This window comes from Plectropomus leopardus, chromosome 11, assembly GCF_026936395.1.
Source record: "Plectropomus leopardus strain MGB_pleo_1.0 chromosome 11, ASM2693639v1, whole genome shotgun sequence".
Classification (NCBI taxonomy): domain Eukaryota; kingdom Metazoa; phylum Chordata; class Actinopteri; order Perciformes; family Serranidae; genus Plectropomus; species Plectropomus leopardus.
Window position 1 is genome coordinate 12,594,029 of NC_142186.1, and position 22,352 is coordinate 12,616,380.

The 22,352-nt window shown below is 40.9% G+C and overlaps 1 protein-coding gene across 2 annotated transcripts in view; it reads left to right on the plus strand.

Moving 5' to 3' along the window:
• The first annotated feature begins 5,001 nt into the window (after positions 1 to 5,001).
• Positions 5,002 to 22,352, plus strand: part of LOC121945586 (RNA-binding motif, single-stranded-interacting protein 3-like) — a 142,320-nt gene continuing 124,969 nt past the window's right edge. Inside the window, exon 1 of one of the 2 annotated variants that reach the window (XM_088084033.1) lies at positions 5,002 to 6,380. In XM_088084033.1, coding sequence (XP_087940159.1) covers positions 6,306 to 6,380 — 75 coding nt within the window. In that variant the 5' untranslated portion in view covers positions 5,002 to 6,305. The remainder of the gene's footprint in view (positions 6,381 to 22,352) is intronic. The other variant, XM_042489832.2, reaches the window with a different exon arrangement.

Here is a 22,352-nt window from a genome sequence, read left to right on the forward strand (position 1 = left end):
AATGACTCACTGATCTGTGAAAATATTGAGGTTTCAGTGATATAATACATTAAAACAATTTGGTTTGTTAGAAAATTTGGTCTGACTAAGTGTGTTAGGAACTGACCATGTGTGAATAGGTTGAAGCATATATATTGACAGATGTAGTTGTTAACACACTCTTGACGCCATCTTGCTTGTATATTACTTGTATTTTCTAAATGTGTTTAAGCCTGAATTATTTTATTTGATTTCCTGGATCAAAGAAAACAAAAAACAGTTTATTCTGTGTCTCTGCAGTCTCTGTGTTTGTATCTCGGGGGACTTGCAAAGAGACACATTCCCTCATACTGAGTGTGGCAATTGGATGTAATAGTCCATTTACCACTGTAAATCTGTTGTATTCAAATACACAGTTTGGGTGTGTGTTTGTGTGTGTGTCTGTGTGATGATATCCTGGCCAGTGTTTTCTTTGAAAAACGACCAGAGCAGCTTCTGTAAAATAGAACTATCGTCATCATGACCTCTTCTGTTTTCTCAGCTCTATCTGAGCTAAGATGTGAGGCTTTTACTGCTCTTTTTTTCTGGCGCCGTGTTTGTTATACATCTGGTGGTCAGCGATGAGAGGATCACATCCCTCAGTCACAGCATGGCCTTTCCTGCTCCATTTGAAAACTGCTTTGATGACCGGGGGCTTTAAGAACACACAGTGTCAATGAAAACACTTTGATATTTTGCTCCAGCTGTCAGTTTTTTTGTCTGGTATTTTTCAAGCCCTGGACATGGAAAATAGTTTCCTCCCTTAGAAGAAGGTCCCTTTTGCAAAGAAATGCTGATGCAGCAAATACATATTCGGTCTTAAGGAACAAGTAGGCAATTAGATTATGCTTCAGACGTAACAGAGGTCTGTTTGATATTAAAATGAATGCAATTAACTAGTGTGTATTTACCACCACCATTATGGCTGTCTTGTCACTAGACTAGGAGGCTTTATTATGGAAGCAGAGGGAGTGAGATGTAAAGATTGTGCCTCTCATAATGGGACTGTACTGTGCAGTTGGAAGAATCAATTCTCTCTCTTTGTTTTCTAGGACTGCGGTGTCAGCAGAATCTTAATTTTTCATGAAAACTTTAGCTGGTGTGCTTCTCATATATAGTAGACACACACACACACACACACACACACACACACACACCTGATCTCCCAGTATCCCTTTGTCATTTGGCATTCCTCACATAGTGCCACCGAATGAATGTATAACCTTCCTCCATCAACCTGCTTAGCTGTGTGTGCATATAACCCTTCTGACTGCAAAGATTCGGGAATGCACGCTCCTCAACTACAAGAGCAAAACAATCAATATTGCCTGCTTTTGCTAGCAGTAGCCCCACAACATGCTTATATATTTCACTGAAAATCAGGCTGGAATTACTGCAGGATGAGCTCACACAGTAATTCCCCTGCCATCTAGAAGAGCGTAGATCATGACTTGCATGTAACAGGTTAGAATATGGGCTTGGTTAATTTACTGAGTGGTGGCTCAAAGAAAATGTACAAAATTACACTTTTTTATATGAATTGTACTTATGAATGAAATATAGGATATTGAAAAATAGCTGATATAATCTTAATCAAAATATCTATTCAGTGTCATTGAGGAAAGATAGAAACAGATTGTTCCACCACTTATTTATATAAAGTTGTTTTGCAAATAGATTCTAACATATATCCTGATTTAAATACACCACTGGATAATACAATTTCAATGCATTTCATTTAAAATGTACTTAACCGTTTTAACCTCACTAGCACTATGGCTATACGGATTATAATGTCCATTGGTCGATTGGTCCATCACTTTGGTTTCAACTGAAATATTGTAACAACTATCAGATGGATTGCCATGCAATTTGTTCAGTGATTCATGATCCCCATTTATGATCCCCAAATCCTACTGACTTTGGTGATCCCTTGACTTTTCCTTTAGTGCCACCATGAGAGCGAATAAAGCTGCAGATATGGAATCCAGTCCAGACATTCATGTTCCCTACAGCATAAATTGTAATAACCTTGCTGCCATTACTAGGTTAAAATTTTAAATTGTTAAGTTCTTTGATTTATGATCAAATAGAAATTATTGACATTTTTATCAGCCTCAGTTGTACTGCGTGTTTATGACTAACTAGCTCACTGAGACTGTAAAACAGGTTAATATTATCAGCTATATTATCAGCTAAACCTCAGCGTATTATCATTGCCATTGTATGCCATGTTAGCATGCTGATGTTAGCATGGCTGCTTGTGTGGCTATAAACTTTTGTTACCTTGTTGAAGCTGAAAATGCAGATTGTGTATATAAAGGAGCTCTATGCAATATTCAGAGTGTATCTTTGATTCAGAGTTTGTTTGCATACAGCTCTCAACATGGAGGTGGCTGAACCGGCAGCTAGCAGCTAATGGTGCTTACAGTGCAAACAGTGCTAACAATAGCGACCTTGCTGATGAACCAATGGTATTAACCAAAGAGGGGACAGGAGGGTGGGTGCTACACATCTGTGATTATGCTGTCTGGGTAGCTGTGCTAACCATCGTATGACAGTGATTAGCTAGCTGGTTATTTACAAACAGGACTCACAAAGCTCAGATTACAACACACACTGATGTAGCTTGACTTCATTCTCTGCTGAGTTGTTTGCTGCTGTATTAATCCTCTGAATATCATATTGAGCCTCTTTTAAAATTATACAGCCTCTGTATTTACTTTCTTTTAACGGCAAGTGCTGTTTTCAGTACTTGTTATTGTAGTGTTGCTTATCTCTCATTAGAAGCAGCTTTTTATTTGTGCTGGTCATTTGCATTCGTCACTTCATGCATGAGAGCATATTTGATGTTGTATTTTGTGCTTAACTTAACTACTTGTCAGCTGTTGGCTTCAGCCTGACTGCTACAGCTGTGCACACTTTTTGATTTCCATTTACAAGTGACGCTTTAACTCTGATGTTGAGCTGAGCAGCAATCAACCTGATGACTAACTTCCTGCCTGTACTCCTTTGGGTGGCAGAGAATGTCTACCACTGTTAATATATGATAATTATGACCATAAAATGTGCTATCAGAAGGTTATTCAGATGGCTTTTTGAAAAAAACAAACAAACAAAAAAAACATGGAAGCTACTGGTACTATATCAACAAAACTCAAGGTTAAACTGTCACACAAAACTTTGTCAAAAACAAAACAAATAAATTTGAAGAATTGATCGGAGCAATGCAAAGCCACAAATGCTAACTAAATACATTTTACAGCATTAATCTATGCAGTGCTGAAAATACACTTGTTTCAGTCTATGGAATAAATGAACTTAATTTGTCAGATGGATAACAAAGCATTACAGATGATAATGAAAATACAAGTGATTCTCATAATCCAGGCAAGCCTTCAGGCATGATGTTACAGCTGCATTGTGTTTAAGGTTATTAGGAGAGCTGTTTCACATACCAATATTGGGGACAGAAAAGACAAGTTACGTAAAAATAATTTTGATTAGCTGGAAATCTGATTAAGATCATCATAAACTACAGGGACACCAGTTTAGTTTCACAGTTATAAGCACTAAACTGTAAATACAGTCATCATCAGTGGTGTACACAATGTTTACCCACTTCTAAAACCTGGAGTAGCATTTATATTCATCCCTCAGGGCGTTTATGCATACTTTACAGCGATTAGTATGTTGTGAGGGGGTTGGTGCCAGTGTAATTGCTGTCCCTGCTCCTTATCTTGTCTGGCACGTCCTTATCTGGATCAAACATGCTTGATAGTTTTGTCGGTGAGTGGTCAAACAAACACATTGTCTCACGTCAAAAAACACTTTGGAGAAATTTGAGATGCTTTGATGAAAACACTGCATTGTGGGCGACTAACTCCATGCCGTCTGTATTTTTAGTTTTTACACAACAGCCTCCTGTATACTGCACTGGAAGCTGTTTTGTTGTTAGTACACCTCTGAGCCAAACATATCATTATTGCGTATTGTATTAACTGACAGAAGAATGCCATGAAAATACCAACAGACATGTGGGCATTGTGACAAAAAAACTCTCAGACGGGCGCACAGTGGCACAAAGACAGCGATGTGTTTTCGCAGCACTGTTTGTAAAGTAGTTTAATTGCCCGCAAGAAATAAAGCCCTTATCTTAGAGAGGGTTTTGTGTTTGCATTCTGTTCTCGTGCCCCCTTTTTCCACTGCAGTGAACTTGCATTGTCTGCCAACCCTCGTCTCCATACACACACCATCACACGCACAGCTGCAGTCAGAGGGCAGAGCAGTCTTTTTCATGCATGGCTCACTGTGCTTATGTAAGAGCACTACTTAAACCTGGTTACATCACATAACAGGCAGCACTGTGTCAGTGGGTCACTGTGCCACACAACCGCTGAACTACACTCTATGTTGGGCCCTTCACTGGGCATGTGTGACTGGGACCATTTATATGTGCGCTCGGCTTTGCGTTTTTGAGGGTCATTCAAGCATGTGTGCATGCATGTATTTATGAGTATGTATGTTGCCAGTAGATTGTGAGATGCTGCTTTAGAGAAAAAAAAAGTGATTTAATAATAATCAAGATAAAATGGAACACTATTCTGGATTCCTAAGACAGCTTTTATTATGGGAAAAGTACCATTGCTGCGCCTATAGAGTGCCAGTAGGGGGGCCTCTCTGTTTCCAAATTCTGCTCCTCGTGTATCCTCTTCTCACCCTTTACCCCAGCTCCTGCTACTCAAACTCCCTCCCCAACTCCGCCTTTCTGCCAGCAGAACAGCCCATCTCTGTCTCTCTCCTTTTCTCTCAGTTTCTGTTTAGCACACACACACACACACACACACACACACACACACACACACACACACACACACACACACACACTCCAGGGCTTGAACGAGGGCAGGACCAACCACTCCCACTGTTCTATAGTTCCATGAAAAACACAGAGGCAGAGAGACACAGACAGAGAGAGGAAGAGAGAGAGGGAGGGAGGAGCGTAGCTGCGCTGAAGCCGAGCCCCTCTATGCCTCAGCACGCAGAGTGGAGCAGACGGCAACAGCCACACAAACACACTCCACACACCACCACCACCACCGCTGCCGCCACCACCACCACACACACACAGTGACGGCTGCCAGGCGCAGTGGGAAGCAAGCCGTCAGGGAGAGAGCTTGAGAAGAAAGAGAGGGATCGCAGAGGGGAAGAGAAGAAAAGAGTTGGAGGAGGCACCTTGTGGATCAGAGGGGATTTTCCTCTGTGTGAGAGCACGTCTGGATAGGACTATCTGCTTCTTCCTGAGCGAGAGGAGTTTTCACTAAGGCTTTTTTTTCTTCGCTCATCCTCCACGCCGGGCTCCTGCGATATCTACCTATCTATCCCCGGAGCTTAACAAAAGAGGGAGGGAGTGAGAGAGAGTGAGAAGAAAGGCAGTCACAGCTTCAGCTCCAGACCACCCTCTCTCTCCTCCTCCTCCTCCTCTTCCTCTCCTCCTCTTCTCTCTCTCTCGAGCTCCACATCCATGTGTGAGTTCATCGCTGATTTCACTGTCTTTTGAGGATAGAGCAGAGGACAGCTTGTGTTCTCCAGGATACAGCCGAGCTCCCAGTGGGATCAGGGTCTCGTCTGGTGTGAGAGAGAGATAGAGGGAGCAAGAGCGAGACGGGGAAACGGATACACAGGAAGAGAGAAAGAGACAGAGAGAGACAAGAGTAAGAGACGCCGGAAAGCAAATTGAGGGGCATGTTCAGGGCAGCAGAAAAGAAGAGTGGGTCTGATTTTTAGAGCGGAGAGTGCAAGGGACCGGCAACCGGATCCCATCCATTCCTCCCTCCTCCTCATCCTCCTCATCCTCTTCTTCTTCCCTCTCCCTTTTACCCTCTCTCCGTCCTGCTCTTCAATTCCCTCTATTGTTTCCTGTGTTACCTCCTTCTATCCTTTCATATCTTCCTTCCCTCACCTCCTTCTCCCCCCAGCCCCCCCTTTTTCCTCTGGATTCTCTCCGTCTCTCTTCCCAGACCTGTCTCTCTTTGTGAGGTTCCCTGTGAGCTTCCAGACAAGTAGACAGACTAAAATCCCAAGTACTATCCATCCTCCTATCCTTCCCTTCCTCTGCGTGCTCCTCACACACGCACACCTCAGTGAGAGGAGAACGTTCTCCCTCTGCATCCTCCACTCTTGGAAGCATTCGTGTGAAGGATCCAGGCCAGCCTCTCAGATTGATTGTACCCCACCTGCGAGCTCCTATCTCCAGCCTCCAGGACCTTCAATTGGATTCCAGCTACATGGGAAAACGTTTGGAGCAGCAGCCAATGTACCCCCACTACACCTACTACTACCCCCACTATCTCCAGACCAAGGTAGGACGCTCAGCGAGGTTGACCTATTTTACCCCTTCAAACTCAAAGGGAGTCAATTTGTGCATTGCAAATACACATCCGTCCTTGTCACTGTCTTAAAACCATCTTGCAAGCCTCATATTCATTAATTCTCTATCTGCTGCCTCTTTTAATCTCCCTCCCAATCAGCACCAAATCAATTCCATTTTCTGACGATTGCAAGTGTTTGACTTACAAGTTATTTTTGCCTCAATTACTGGATGCACCAGCACCCCAAAAGAGCTCTGAATGTAGCATATTTAAGCACTAAGATTATGTTTTACTAAGCAAAGAAAAGACAAGAATTTCTTCACTTTAGGTTCAATGGTGTAAGTGTTTGAAAAAGCACTGAGATAGATGCTGAAATTGCCTTGCAAGACAGTTTGCTAAATGGCACCATGTCCCCTCTCCCCCATCTGTCTCTGAGCGGGGAGATATTGGTGTCACTCAGCTGGGTTTTTCCTTTTCCATCCACACTGAGCACTTGACCCTGTCCTCCCCTCTCCGACCCCACCAGATCCAAGTTCAAGTTCAGGGCATGAGGCCCACCCTTCCCTCAGCCCTTGTTTTCTCTCCTACTTTGTCCCTCTCCTGCTCTGTCACCCCCCCACCCTCAACCCCTCCTTTCTCTGGCCATTCTCAGACCCATACTCACCCATGATACCGTGTTGTAGACGTAATTGATGGAACCTAACACACTTCTCTGATTACCAAGCGTACAGAAAAGGCTCAGTTTTTCTCTTTACTCTTTTTTTCTCACTCTCACACTCACACGTTCCTACACAGATCCACACACACACAAACACACAAGATATTTCCCTCTCTGAGTCTTCTACCACCAAGAAGAGGAAAATGGATTGCTAAGGCCTGATCGATGTCTCCTGCATCATATTGCCATTCCCTTTGTCTGCTGTGATTCATTTATTTTTCTTTTGTGTGATAGTAAGCGTGAGGAGTTGGCAGGTTTGCTGCAATATTTAGTAAATGTGTACATGTCAGTGGGCAAGAGAGATGGAGCGAGATGCAAAGATAAAAGTGTAGGAGTGGGATGCTATGAGAATAGAGAGATCTTGCTATCGGGTGGACACAGTGTGGGAAGAACAGGTAAGAAAATTATTGCTCCACTCTTAAAAATAGGTTGAACCTTGAACCAAACGCAGACTGCATGATGCATCTGCAGGCCGATAGCAACTCATCTAGTGCATAGTCCTGTATACTGTTACCTATAGCTTTGTACTTACACCACAGAGCTAGGATTGCCTTAGTCTAGTTTCTTTTCTGAGAGTTCTGTCCAAATAATTTAATACTGAGCATCCAGCCAGTGTCCAATTTTATATTTACGTTCTTCTTCTTTAGACAGGTGCCTAGTAAACACATGCCATACCTGAGAACACCCAGATAACTCATCTCCACACTTGAATCCTTTTAAGCTGTAAAAGTATAAATATCTCTTGTAATTTCTAAACTGCTGCCCAAAAAGACCCTAAAAATAACATTTAAATAAATAAATTTGCCACGTTAAAAGAAGCTGTTACTGCCACCTCACAAAACACAAAGATTTCAAGTGGGCCTTTGGCTGCTTTCATTTTCTAATTTAGAATAGTTCCACATTTAAGACGTTTTCACTGCTTGTTAACTTTTTATGACAAATGCCTCACTGCCAAAAGTCTTGGATCAGTTTACAACAACTATACAGATGAAAGCTGGTGGAAATATTGAGATCAAGTGAACAAAGAATAGAGATGTTTGGGGATTTAGTAGCTGATACTGATCAATCTAAATGTTTGCAGAAACATCAGTATGTCTGGACATCTGTAATTGGCGATAGAGAGGTTGTAGTTTTGACATAATTACACTGTTTTAAGATCAAATTGAAGTTTAAAGTTTTGATGAAAAGCTCTTTTCACTGATTCAGCTCACTCAAGTTCATTCTCACTAAAATGTAACACTTTATCAATTTGCTTAAACACATTTACTGTAGCAGCTCTTATGCTTTAGTTCACAATAGTAAGATTAATATTTCCAATTAACTGCAGGATATATTTGCAGATGACATGTGCAGATTGGAGTTGCAGCATGTCAACGTTGCCGACTTATCTGCTGATCTCAAAGCGAGCACTCACATCTGGGCGCTGTCTGATACTTTTAAGAATGTGCTCAAGAAGAGCAAACAGAAGCTGGAGACTGTTTGTTAATGCACATCTGTGATTTGGTTGTAATAAACAACATCTCCAATGATAAGCACACCTTTTTGTTTGCTAATCTGGAGGAGCAAATGCATGTCTGCTGCTGGATAATATAAACCGTGTTGGTTCTAAATGTCCTTTTAATGAAAGAAACTTCAAGGATCTATATGGTAATTTTCTCTTGGCGAAAGGTTTTTTGTGTCATTATTCCCCCCAGAATATAATTAAAATGGCAAAAACACAATTCATCTTCTTGATAAATTATATATATATTTATTTTAAAAAATCATCCTCGAAAAAGCTTTGGCAGTCAGTGTTTCTGACAGCATTTTCATCATTCATTTTGTGGTTGCATTAATAATACTGCATATTCACACTTGTTAAAAAATGGTTGTGATTGCATCAGATTTCTAATGAACTTAAAAGGGAATCTTATTTAATTTTCTAGCAATAACAAAGCAGCTTTTCTAATCAGCCCTGTCAGTGAATCAAGGAGCATCCAATAGAATTCACTGTGTGTTTTGTGGGTTTATTACAGGAGATATTACACTGTACGCACACGTACGTTAGATTAACTCTAACATTTGATGCGTGTCTGTCACGCCATTTTATGTGTGCAGATGTCACCGTGTCATCCTGATGTCTCTTGTTCTATGATTTATCTCCATCAGTTCAAGGTCATCTAATTTCTCTGAAGTATCTGCAACAGGCATCTGGCCTGGACCATCACTCCATTCCTTACACTCCATCCATCCCTCCATCCCGCCCTCCCACCAGCCCTCCCTCCCTGTGCTGTCAAGGTCAAATCAAATTGGATCCTACAATCCCCAGTGTTCCCTCTCGACTGTTCCTGCATGTGTGTGTGTATGTGTGTTCGCATATCTATCCATATTTGTAAAAAACCTGCATCTTGTATGTCAGCTTTATATCCGTGACTGTACATGAGCCTGTAACTTTGTCTGTCAGCGTGTGTGCGGGCGTGGACTGAATATATTTGCTCACTTTTTTTGTGAGCAAGTCTGTATTGTATGTGTGCATCCTGTGTTAATGTGTGTGTCAGTGTGTGGCCTCGGAGCAGTGACTCCCCTGTCTGACCTCTTCTCAGTGCAGCTTGCTGTCATTAAAGCTCTACTGGGTCCCAGAGGAACAGTTCTGTGTGTGTGTGTGTGTGTGTGTGTGTGTGTGTGTGTGTGTGTGTGTGTGTGTGTGTGTGTGTGTGTGTGTGTGTGTGTGCATGTGTGTGTCTCGTTGGTGCCACAGAATAGCTCAGTTATACATCTATATGGACCTTGACAACAGCCCAGTGTTTGATCTGCCTGTGCTGCTCTCTGACTTCAAATATAAGAAGCATATGTGTGTGTAAATGTTTGTGGGTATGAATGTAGGTGTGCAGGTGGTTTTCAGGCTCTTTTCTTTGTGTACAATGGACAAGAGCAGACAAAGACTTACCGTTTGTATTTATTGTGTGTTCTCTTTTTAGCTCCTGCTCACACTTTCCACTTCTCTCCTTTTCTTTCTGTCTCTCCCTCTCTCTCTTGCTCACTGATCTGATTGGAGATGTAAATGGCCTCTTATTAATCTTGATTCCAGAGAGTGGAGGCTCTCCTCCCGTGGAAATCAATCATGTATGTGTGTGTGTGTGTGTATGTGTGTGTGTGTGCTGCCTTCACAGCCTTACAAAAGCATTCTTTAAACACCCTCAAAAGCGCACAACCTTCACACAAAGGCAGTTATGAAATGACTAGCTTAAACTAACAATGCTTAGCCAGATGACGGAGTGTGTGTAAATGTGCGGCTATTAAACAGAGAATTGCTCTAGCTCTGCCTCCATAATGGGCTATAGGTACAGTTAGTGTACATTAGCAGGGGGCTGGGAGGGATAGCATGCTCTCTTATTTGAGCCTAGTGGCCCTTAATCATGGCTGTAAGAGGGTCTGAGGGGATCAGAGGGAGGGTTAATGCCGAAGCGCAGCTGCGTTGTTGCGTTCTCTCTGTGATTTGTTAAAATTTACCCGGAGGGTGTAGCTGGAGGGACAAGCTATTTCTCAAATTTAGGATTCTTAAAGGGATACTTCATCCTCAAAATTACTATCAGTTACTTACCCTGTAATACAATGAATTTGTTTGAAGAAACTGTATTTTTCTCGCATGCCTCTACGCAGATGAAGAATCCAAAAACAAAGAAAATTCTTGATTAATTCAAGTAAATGGGGTCCACATTTAAAAACAGCATAACTATCAATGCATGCATTTACAAACTCTCACGCAGCAGGTGTAGTATAATCCAACTCTCATTTATCCAGTGTTCCTCCATACTTCCCAGACACATTGATTTTCACTAAAACTTGACTATTTAAAACATTTACGCATAAACCCTCTCACACAGACATGTAGCACACCTGGGAAAGCGCATGCGTTTGAAATGCACAAGCAGAGTTCAAATGGCACAATTGCCTGTGCTTGCAACTAGTATGCTGAAGTGTTTTAAATAGGTATGTTTATGTATGTAATATGTTTGGGATATATTAAGAATGTGATGGGATAAATGTGAGTTGGATTATGTTGCACGAGTTGTGGGAGTGTTTGTAAACAGATGTTTTGATCTATTTTTGCTCTATGAGTAAAACTATTTTCTTTACAAATTCAACATAACACAGGGTGAGTAATTGATTTACAAATGATTATTATGCAGCTGAAGTATTCCTTTAAGTACAATCAGTATTTAATATTTTCTCAGTTGCCTCTGTGAGCTTTTTTCATTTGGCGTATTGTTGATGCCCACTCTATTACTCTATTACTTCATGGTCATAATGATACTGAAAGCAGTTTTCTTACATTTTTCACGAAATCCAGTCTGTGAAATCCCTAATTGGACCAAAAGAAAGAGCAAAACAAATTATCTTTCTTGCTGTGATGTTGAGTGTTTTCCTGTGGTTGGGGCGTAATGTGTAATAACTTTGAATTTCACAACAAAATCTGACATGTTGCCTTGTTTTAGAAGTGGAAAAGAGGCATTCATTACATACATGACTGCTTGGTTTTGACAAAGCAAATGCCTCTTCTGAGATACATTTGTTGTCTCCCACCATAGCTTTTTTTTATAATCAGGAATTTGAAAACATTTTTAAAAGTTTGATCAGCTGGACATGTCTTCCCTATCTTTAGCTGACGTATATTAAAACTAGCATGATACAGTCTAGTCTATTTCATGTCCCCATTTGCCTTTTCTCATATCTCAAACCTGATTTGCTCTACTTTTGTTTTGCATGTGAATTTACCTCTCTCCACACATGAACCCTTGTCTGCATACGCCTGCATGGTTACACCTCTGAATACCGTGGAGCTATTCAACTTTTTAATCTTTGAGCCTCTGATGATGATTGACTGAGCATGTGAATCTTTGATGATAATCGTTAAGAGCAAGATAAGAGTGGAATCTGAATGAAAAAAGAAAAAAGTCGCATTATCAACCAGCCGATCATTAGCGTGCTGCAGATCAGTGTGCTAATACGCTCAGTGGCACACCAGCAGCTTTAATTAGGGTAATGAGAAACAGCATTCAGCTGATATCAAAGTAATGGCACATACAGACACGCCCGGACATCTAAATAGAATATTCCATCCTTCAAAAATGAGCTTTTCACATTCAATTACTCTCTATTATCTGCTAGATAAATGTGGTCAGTGTTTGGCTTAGCTGTGATGAGTAAACATCGTAAAGATGGGAGGGAAAAGGGCACACACACACACACACACACACACACACACACACACAAAAATGGTCTCTCTCTCTCCTCCCTTCACTATCACCTTCTTCCTTCCTTGTTTCCTTCCAAGCTTCTGTTCCTTCTCTTGTCAAACATGAAGTACTTCGCCTTAGCTGAAACAGCGACCATAAATTATGCAACACACATCACATACACACACAGAAACTGAATAGTGTCTGTGTGTGTGTGTGTGTGTGTGTGTGTAGTGTGCAAAGTAAACAGAGGGTATAGGGTTTTATAGCACGGCAGGCATTCTGCTCATACCCTGTTTTTCCTCACACATCTGCTTGCCTGCATCAGTTGTAGTTTTACAACCAACAATATTATCATGTGCCGTGTTGTTTAAGACCCAGCTATTCTGTTTGGATCTCAACTCTGCTCTTGATAGCATCATATGCCAATGTAGAGAGAGGAGAATAGCCTTATGTTGCCTTCTTCTAATGCCCTACCCAACACTCTTTGCTCCTTCCTCTCCCTGCTTTTACTCAGCCTCTCTTTTCCTGCGTCTCTCCCACTGTGTTCCTCTCTCTCTCTCTCTCTCTCTCTCTCTCTCTCTCTCTCTCTCTCTCTCTCTCTCTCTCTCTCTCTCTCTCTCTCTCCTACCATCTGTTCAGTTTGCTGGGCCTGGGTAGTTTTTACTGCATAAAAGGGACTCTCCTAACCACCCATATATGTCCATTTATTATTCTCTGTGGGCTGTTCTATTCTTGTCCCAGTACAGTAGCGGACACTGACCGGTGCCTCGCTATGTTGAATAGGAGTGAAAAAGCTCCAGCGGGTCAGCTCATGCACGGAGGGGGTGAGAGAGGCTCACCCCTGCCAGGTTTGTAATAGCAAATATGTGGAGGAGGAAGAGAGAAAGGAGGATGCAGGAGAAAAATGGGATGCGAAGGAGAGCAGAGAGAGATATATCAGAAAAATAACAGATGGCGGTAGCAAGAAGAATTCAAAGGAGGAAAAAAAAAGAGATAGAGATCCAAAGGGAAATAAAGAGTGATGCAGTGAAGGAGACAGAAGTTGTAGGCTGGGTCAGGGAATAATGGTGCTGCTGCATTTTTAATAGTTGGCCACTTTGTAGCGACCCTTGTCTAATGGATTCTCTGCCTCTTAAAAGCTCCTGTCAGAGCCCTCTACCTCAAACAGTTACACCACGGAAATTGCTGAGGGCTCCAATAGTCCCTAACACTTCCTGATAGAATGTCCAATGAGTTAATATTGTCTGGCAGCAAACATAATTCCAGTTGGTACGCAGATGTTTTGGCAAATCATGTTTAGAGCTAAATTTACTTGCAGGAAGCAGCAACTGAAATACTAAAGGCCTAAAAAAAAAAATCCAACACTCGGACTGATATCACAACTCTTTGAGATGTACAGCTCCGGCCATCAGTGCGTCGGCTTTTAGAACGCCGTGCTAAGTGCCTGACAAAGACTTTATTGGTGGGATGAAAAGGGAGAGACAAAGAGCACAACCTCTAGCTGTTAGCTATTTTAAGTGTGTGTGTTTGTGTGTAATGTGCAGTGTGGAGGGTTTGGCCCTTGGCCGTGAAGCTGCTCTAGTTTCTGGAGACAGAAGGAGATGCTGTCTATGTTTTACTGATGCCAGTATTTGTGCATTATGTGGACTGTGGCCTTCAAGTGTACGGTAAATGTCCCAACAGTGTCTATGCTGATACTTTATACATGTACTCGATATTCAAGGACATGCTTGGACATCATACTTTTTGTCATTTAGCGCCAGTGGCCCAGCAGTTTAATACTTCTTTCTAAATTACAATTTATTATGTAAGCATAAATTAGGTGTCACAAATGATCGGATCAAGTTGGACCAAGTGTGTTTCAGTCTGAGCCAGATGGTGTTGGCAGCCTGTATAAACATCACACACTGTTTAAAATGATAAAATGTGTGATGTTAAAGGATTCTAACTATTTGCTTTTAAAGAATTCCCACCAACTGGTGGATATTCTTTATTAGGTATAACTCCTTAAAGCGAACCATCTCATTCTCAAGGGGGTCCTCAACAAAAATATTACAATGTCGGCACAATTAGATAAAACTTTTAACAGACAACGAAAGTTATACCTAATCAATACCAAATATGAGAAAACAAACAAACAAAAATGACAAACAAAAGAAAGGCAGACAAAAAGCAATCAAAAGAAAAACAATAAATATTACATTGTGTCACTATGTGTCCACATAGCATTTTTCATAGGCAAAAAAAACGGCTTTCTGAAAAGTTGGATATTCCACTTCGAAATGTTTGGAGCAGCTGCATACAGCTACATATTCCTGGTCCTCATAGCAAAGAATTGAAAAAAGACACAGGCTCTAATAAGAGATGGAAATTCAGGAGATCACAGAAAAGTGATAAAGATAGCGCAAGTAATTAAGCTATATAACATAATTAAACATTATATAGGTGTTATTTGCATGAACAACTGATACTATAATAAGAAGTCAGGGCCTTTTTGAACAAATAAAAAGATGATATGAACTGAAAATTTACAGGTAGATTATTCCAATCAGAAGGGGGTTTAAACTGAAGGCTTTCTCTGCTTATGCCTTGATGAGACTGTAGGAACAGGAAAAGGGATCTGTGTGGAGTGTCTAAACTGAAAATCTGAAGAGAAAGGTACCATAGACTGTTTAAAACATAGAGGTTAACTTCATTGTATGTATTTGAAAATAAGCTGCAGTCAGTGTTGTCTTCTTATGGGAAAGAGAGCAAAAAGTCTTCTGAATTGCACGATTATGAGTTGTAAAAACGTTGCCCATCAATCTCATTAGGGTTATTTTAAATATGTTAGATTTCTCAACATTACATTTAATGGGGATAAATAATATTTTCATTAAATCTTGCCAAAAATGGTGAGAAAACAGAATAATGTTGTGTGCTGGTACAAGTTTGTTATACAAGTGGTGAATACAAGTTTCACCACGTAGCCACTGTTAAGTTCACGTATCTCCAGCGTTCTGCAAAGTATTCACTTCTTGTAGTCAACATTTCTTCATTCACCTCGTCACCCCGATTTAACACTTTCTCTCTATTTGAGCATATTATGTATTAGTGAAGCAAATATTTTTGATTCGCTGGATTCTGTGGTTTGGCGAGCACTGTGATGCTCAACTCTGTCTTTTCTCATGTTAAAAAAAATGATCTGAGAAATGGTGAACTTATAGCACCTTTCCAGTCTTCTGACCACTCAAAGCGCTTTTTCCCTACTTGTTGGATTCAGCCATTCAACACACACTTTTATACCTGTACGCTAGTGGCAGTATCATGCCCAAGGATCATGCCCACCTCCACAGGCGGACTGGACCACAGATCTTCCGATTAGTGGATGACCGTAGCCAGCTGCTGTGTTGGTTTCTTAAGGCGTGTAGCTTAAGGATCATTAGCCTTTATACAAAAAACCTAAGGGGTTATTACACAAAACTTAAAAAGCGTATTTCACGTATCCAGGCTTAAGTTAGCCTTGACTCAGTTCCACTAAAGCAGAGGCTCATAAGTTACCATGGAGATTTATTCTGTGCAGTTAGCCTGCTCCTGATCAGACTAACAGCCAGGCTTGTTTAATCCTGGTGCCTGATTTGTTCAATCAGCTGTCAGTCTGATTGGAAATAAATATGTTTTATAATTATTCTGTGGTCTTTTTGGCCTCTTTTGTTTTTATTCATTTTTATTAGCCTGCATTAAAATAGACGTCCACTCTATAAAACATTAAAGTAGCCTGCTATTATCATTTTCAGTGTAAGGTAATGTGCACGCCATGAGGGAGATTTAATCCGGGCCAAACACAGTTAAAAGTCAGCACTCCTGTCCACAGTACCTGTCCTCTTGATACTCTCAGAAGTTCAGTGAATATGTAATATGTACTGGTAGATTATTATTATTACAGTTGTTGAGATGATTAGATGATTGGCTAATGAAGTTGCTAAGGTGGTTTCACTGAAGTCAGTGATGAGGCTCTCACCCTCCCACAGATAGTCTGTGTGGCGTTGTGGATGAGTGTGGTGGAGGTGGATAAAAGTGTCTGCTAAATGCTTGTTACCTTTGTAAGTGTTAGTAATTAGCCTTCAAAGTATATTTAATTAATTATTAATTTCCACCGCTAACTTTTAAGGCAAAGTGTCCAACTGATTTGTAAAAATAACAACCATCTCCTTGCATGGTAATTACGACATGTCAGTCTAGCTGAAGTTAAAGGTAATGAGAAATGAGTAGAAGTTTTGATCTAAAGAGACAAAGATCGCATTAAAGGAGACTCGAACCCGAAAGCCATGAACACGCATTTATCCAAAATACTTACACCTGGCTTGACATAGCCACACCTCCTCATCCTGGTTTGGCAAACGTGTAACAGATTAAGCCAGGAATCACTGATAAGATTAGGTCAAGCCTCGCTTTTTCCGTTGTCCTGGATTTCTAAATTCTACTTTTGTGCTATAGCCCCCTGTTGACCCATGATGTCCCTGTGCCAAGCTGTTTACACAGTGTGGGCATGGGACATGAGTTAGGCAGTGCATCACTCATGGGCAGATGTTGTCAGCATTTCTTGCACCTACACCTACAGATAGTGACACTATGAGTCCCATTATCTCTTTCTCCTTATATTGCACATGAATTGAGCCAGTATAATTAAGCTGCTTGTTTACTTTCTAGATGAATACAATTAGATTTTTGATGCTGGCTATATTGTAGTACACTTCTAGTTCAGACTTAACAACATCTGTTTGTCATCTGTAATGAATTTTGCATTGAATTACCTCATCTTATCCTATTCTGGGTGGTCTGGGGTAAAAATATGTTACAGAAAAAAAGAAAAATCTGTAAAGCTTCAGTTGTTTACTTGTAAACAAATTAAAATCTTGTTGAGCACCTCTAGATTTTATTCAGACTGGTTCTTGTTTGTATGATAACAAGAAATATGATAATGCTTTGTATTCACAGACTGAATCTATTTTTATAATTGAACATATCTAACGCCCTATCTTATTTGCATATTTTCTATGCATTAGATGCATGATGTCATTATTACCATCCACGTGGGGATTTGGTTTGTGCATTTTTCTATTTTCATTATGTGTGAGGTGCCTGGGTGTGTGGGGGTTTGTGTTGGTGGCGAGTGATCCCTACACCAGGGACCAGAGAGATAATTGAAAGAATGGCCTGAGGGATTTTCCCATATGTTGTTCCTTATCCTACTTAGCTGCTGCCTCCTATCTCTCTCGCTCCCCTCTGTCTTTTCCTTCCTCACTCCTCTCCTTGTATCTTTCGCTGGGTCTATTTTCGTCTCAAGGCAGCGCAGGTCAGACATGTTAAAGGAAAATTCCACCTTTAAATACCTTTACACACACATTGTGAATCGATCTGTGATCTTTAAACACCTCCCAGTTCCATTTTGTCTTTTACCCTTCTCTCTTCAACTACTTCAGTGTCTTTACATTTCACAGAACGCCTTTTAACATCCTCCAAAGAAGTGAACTTGTTGAATCCATCCATTTGTGGAGAGCAGAGAGAGTAATAAGGGTAGTGATAGCTGTGGTAAAGTGAGTCCGACTTTTTAGTGGAGAAAATTGGGAAAAGACTCTGATAATCTTATACTACATATCATGGAAGAAAGCCACTCTTGGACCTGATGGCATTAGCCCGTACATTTTTTTTCCATCTCCTGGCAGTTGATAGGCCACACCTGCTCTCAGCAAACACAGGTCAGGTGAGCCAACAGAAATGGCTATAAATCTGTATGTACTGTGCATGTTCAATTCCCACCTATTTCTGTTAGGATTTTCTATTCCAAACTCAAGAATCAAAGTGCAGAAGTACGTACTGTTTATATAATGGACATATTATACTAATAATTATTGTAGACATAACTGGGGTCAGAGCAGGGCAGCTGCTGGCCTTTTGAGTGCCCTAAGCACAAATGCTTTGTTTTATGCTCCGACTTGTTGAACGCTGGTATGTTTTAATGAGCTTATGTTAGAAAAACTTTGCATTAATATCTGTGATAATAACCTAAAAGCCCTGGCGCAGTGTTCAGCAAGCTTGCACTGCTGCTGGGCTGTGAGGGTAAAATCTCCAGCAATAGCAGCTCAAACTATATTGTGTCTTAATGAGCCTTAATTGGAAGAGAATAGTATACATCTTTATTGTCCATCAGGGTGGAAATTTGTCTTTGGCCCACAAGACACAGGAGACAAACCGAATAAAATGCAGATGAGCAGTTTGTAAAACAAACATATAGACAAGGTCAGTTAGAAACATGTAACACATTAAATCTTTAAAACTCATTAGTCACTTTTATGAGTTAAGAAAATTGATGACATTTGGGATAAGGGACTTCTTAAATACATTTTAGTTGCCAGAGGGCATCTATAGCACCTCCCAGAGCTGAAGAGCTCAAACTGGCTAAAGAGAGGATAGGAGAGGAGAGGTGCCACGATACCCCTCACTTTCCCCCTTGTCCTTTCTGTAAAGAGTTGGGTCAAGGGCTTTTTTGGCTTGTCAGCTATTTTTCTTTCCATTGGCACAATCCTAGAAAGTTTATTATTGGATATTAAATTAATGCAAAATGTAAGATTGTGATTGTTGGTGATCATATTGGGATGTTGTGGTGCCCTACAAACAGCATGAGTTGCACATGCTCGTTGCAGCAGCACTGAATCAGGGAGTGTACCATAGCTAACACTGGCAGAGCTAAGTAGTTAAATATTGAAATAGGTGCAGACCTGGCAACAAAAGGTTATCGTATAGCTAATCAAAATATAACTAAATGCTGAAGCTACGGCAGCTATGGAGATACCACTTATTTTCAGAAACACAGACCTTTTAGCTTGGCCCTATCACCTGCCTACATCACATCTCATTTGAAACAAGCAGACCTCTTCAGTGTCTCAAAAAGTAATAAATAAAAGATTAAAAATGTGAGGGATTTATTAAAGCACAATATGGCCTGATTATACATGATACATCTATGTAATGCAGTGGTGGTGCTATCAATGAGTGGAATCTGACCCTGAACTAAAACCCTATGCCCTAGGTGTCAACTGGAGGACTCCTTTTACCCACTTGTGTCAACTATAAATCCAGCTTTAGCCCTTAGGGTTAGATTTAGGCTGTATGCGGTGCAATAAAGTCACAGAGCTCATCAATAAAACCTTACAGCACACATCAAGGTTAAAGCCCACAAAATAAAGTCCTGTGATTTACAGGGATTTCTGACCAAAGTCTTTTGTGGGCCAAGTAACTGCAGGACTTTAGGATTTTATTGTGCAGTGGTGCTTGTGCATCTGTTTGAATGCATGTGTTTGCTGGAGATTAATGCATGCAGTGAGAGAATGTTGCCACATTAACGTTGTGCAAAATCTGTGACCTGAAAGATAAAATGTGCAACCCACCCCCCCCAAAAAAAGAAAGAAAAAGAAAAGCCCTGTATCCCACACGATTCCTAAGAGGAGGCACCCAACCACTGAGCATCAAATACAGAACACATTACATCAACTGTCTAATGCTTCAAACCACCCAACCATTTCTATTTCTATGTATTTCTATAGTTACATTAAAATGTTTCCACATGCTCTCCTCAATATCAAAGAATAACAATACAGACAAGAAAGAAATCACAGTTTCTCTAGGAATGAATGATATTTGAGAAGGTAAAATCATAAAACCCAAGAAAAAAGCCAAGCCTAGCACACATGATGCCTCCTCCTCCTCCTTGATACTCCAGTGTCTCACCTTACTGGCTGCTAAACACTGATAGTGTTTAAATCCGTGTCACTAAAGAGTACTTGCAAGCACACAGGACCCTTCATTTTTGTACCCAGTGGCGCAGTAGGACAACTCCAAGTGTGAACAAACTCAGGAGCTCAAGCCCTGGACTTATTCTTCCTCAGTCTGAGATGAATATATAAAGAAACACAGTTAAACTCTATAAAACTGCCACAGTGTTTGCCCTTACAGACAGTTTAGCTGGGTTACAGACACACTCTTGTCCCTGAGCCAGAGGTGGCTGGCCAGGCCAAACATCTCCTATTCCCTGCTAATGAAATCCTGAATAAAACCCTCCCTGCTCAGCTTGATCCCACACACACACACACACACACACACACACATGCAATTACACACAGTACAAACACAGACACCCACTCTCCAGGGTTCTGGTAGCACACACACACACACACACACACACACACACACACACACACACACACACACACACACACACACACACACACAGAACCCCTGCAGTCCCAGCCAGGGATTATCCTAGGAAAACACTCCTTTTGTTGGGCCCTAGTCAAATTACTTTTCAGAGCTCTCATGCTTCTATCAGAGCTGTCTACGTCATTGCGTGTATGGTGTGTGTGTGTGTGTGTGTTTGTGGGCATGCATGTTCAGGCAGTCCAAACATAGGCTGTTGCTGATTGCAGGAAGCACATCCAAAAGCGAACGGTCACTAATGACACATGAAAGTAAGCTGTTTATATTGCCCTCAGTTTGAGTGTGTATGAGTGAAAGAGACTGCGTGTGTGTGACCACTCATATGCCAGTGGTTTTCTAAAGATAGTGTAACACCAAATCACCATGTTGTGTTGCCTGTTGGCAGGCTGGTCTGGTGTTTGTGACATTTTCAACTTGACATTTATGAATAAAGACACTGATACTTATAAACAAGAACATGGTCCAAGTTGCACCTCCAGTTAGCCTGGTGCTTATGGGACTCCACCACCCTCTATGTGGAGAAATATTTGGGAAGTTCTGCACGACTACTTCAATTACCTCACTGAAAGAAGATGATGGATTATTTTATTGTTATAGCAGCTTAGAGTGTTAAAGAGATGAAAAAAAATAAATGAAAACAGCATTGGTTTTTCAAATGCAACTGAATATGGTAATTTCTTCTAACCATGAAACCAGTATTTTTCCTAACCCTAAACAAATAGTTTTACTTGATTAAACATAGCCAAACCAAACCACCCACCAATATCTGAGTTTTTTATTAAATGGGAAAGGTTACAATGGAAATTCACACCTGGGATCAAATGATTCTGCTGTTATCACAGGTATTTATTGGCTCCAGCTTCAATAGGCTTCTATCAACAGTGTTGTAGTGCAATACCCAGGTGGACACGCTAATTTAAGCCCTCTATTCACTGACGGGCTGCCAGAAAATACTGCCCGTCTCAGCCCAAGCAGCACTCAAACATTGTTCCAAATTAGCCAGAATCAAGTTTGAAAGAGAGACTAAGTAAGAATTATAAAAAAAGAAGTATCCACTGTACATTTTTCACTGCCCTCCGTACTGCTATACACTGTTTACTAACCTGTTTATTGGGCCTGTCTGTGATTTCAACCATAACAAACCAGTAAAAAAAAACAAAAGAAACCACCCACACATACAGAAATATATACTTGTCTGCTGCAGAACTGTGCACATTGCTCTGATCTACTGGCAATGGAAAAGAAGCTATTGTGTATTTTAGCAGATTTTCTTATTTTTGAAAAAAACTGCATAAACATTCTAATTTTGGTGAAAATTTTGGAGCAGTGAACCTTTTTTGTTTTTCAGATATGAGGACTTGCTGACTGAATGTAAACTTAATATATATATGTGTTCGAGGAGACCTCTAATGACTGCTAGTGTACAGTCCTACTTTTGTTCTGTGGATAATTATTTTCTGGGGTACCAACTCTCAGTCTGGGCAGTGGCCAACTCAGTTGACTGGGCACAGATTGTAAAGCTACATTCAGCCTCTATTCATTCACACTACCGGCTCTCCTCAGAGACTACCAGTCTTTTTCAAAAGTTGTGTGAGAGTGTGTAAGTATGTTTTGGTGTGTGCCTGCCTGTGTGTGTGTGTTGAGATGTGCCTGTGCCTGAGACGCAGTGAGATGAGGCGAGAGTGCCAACGTGAGAGATAAACAGAGACTAACAACGAAGGAGGAGAAGTGAGGCGTGTGCATGTGTGCTCGCGTGCATGTGTACGTGTGTGC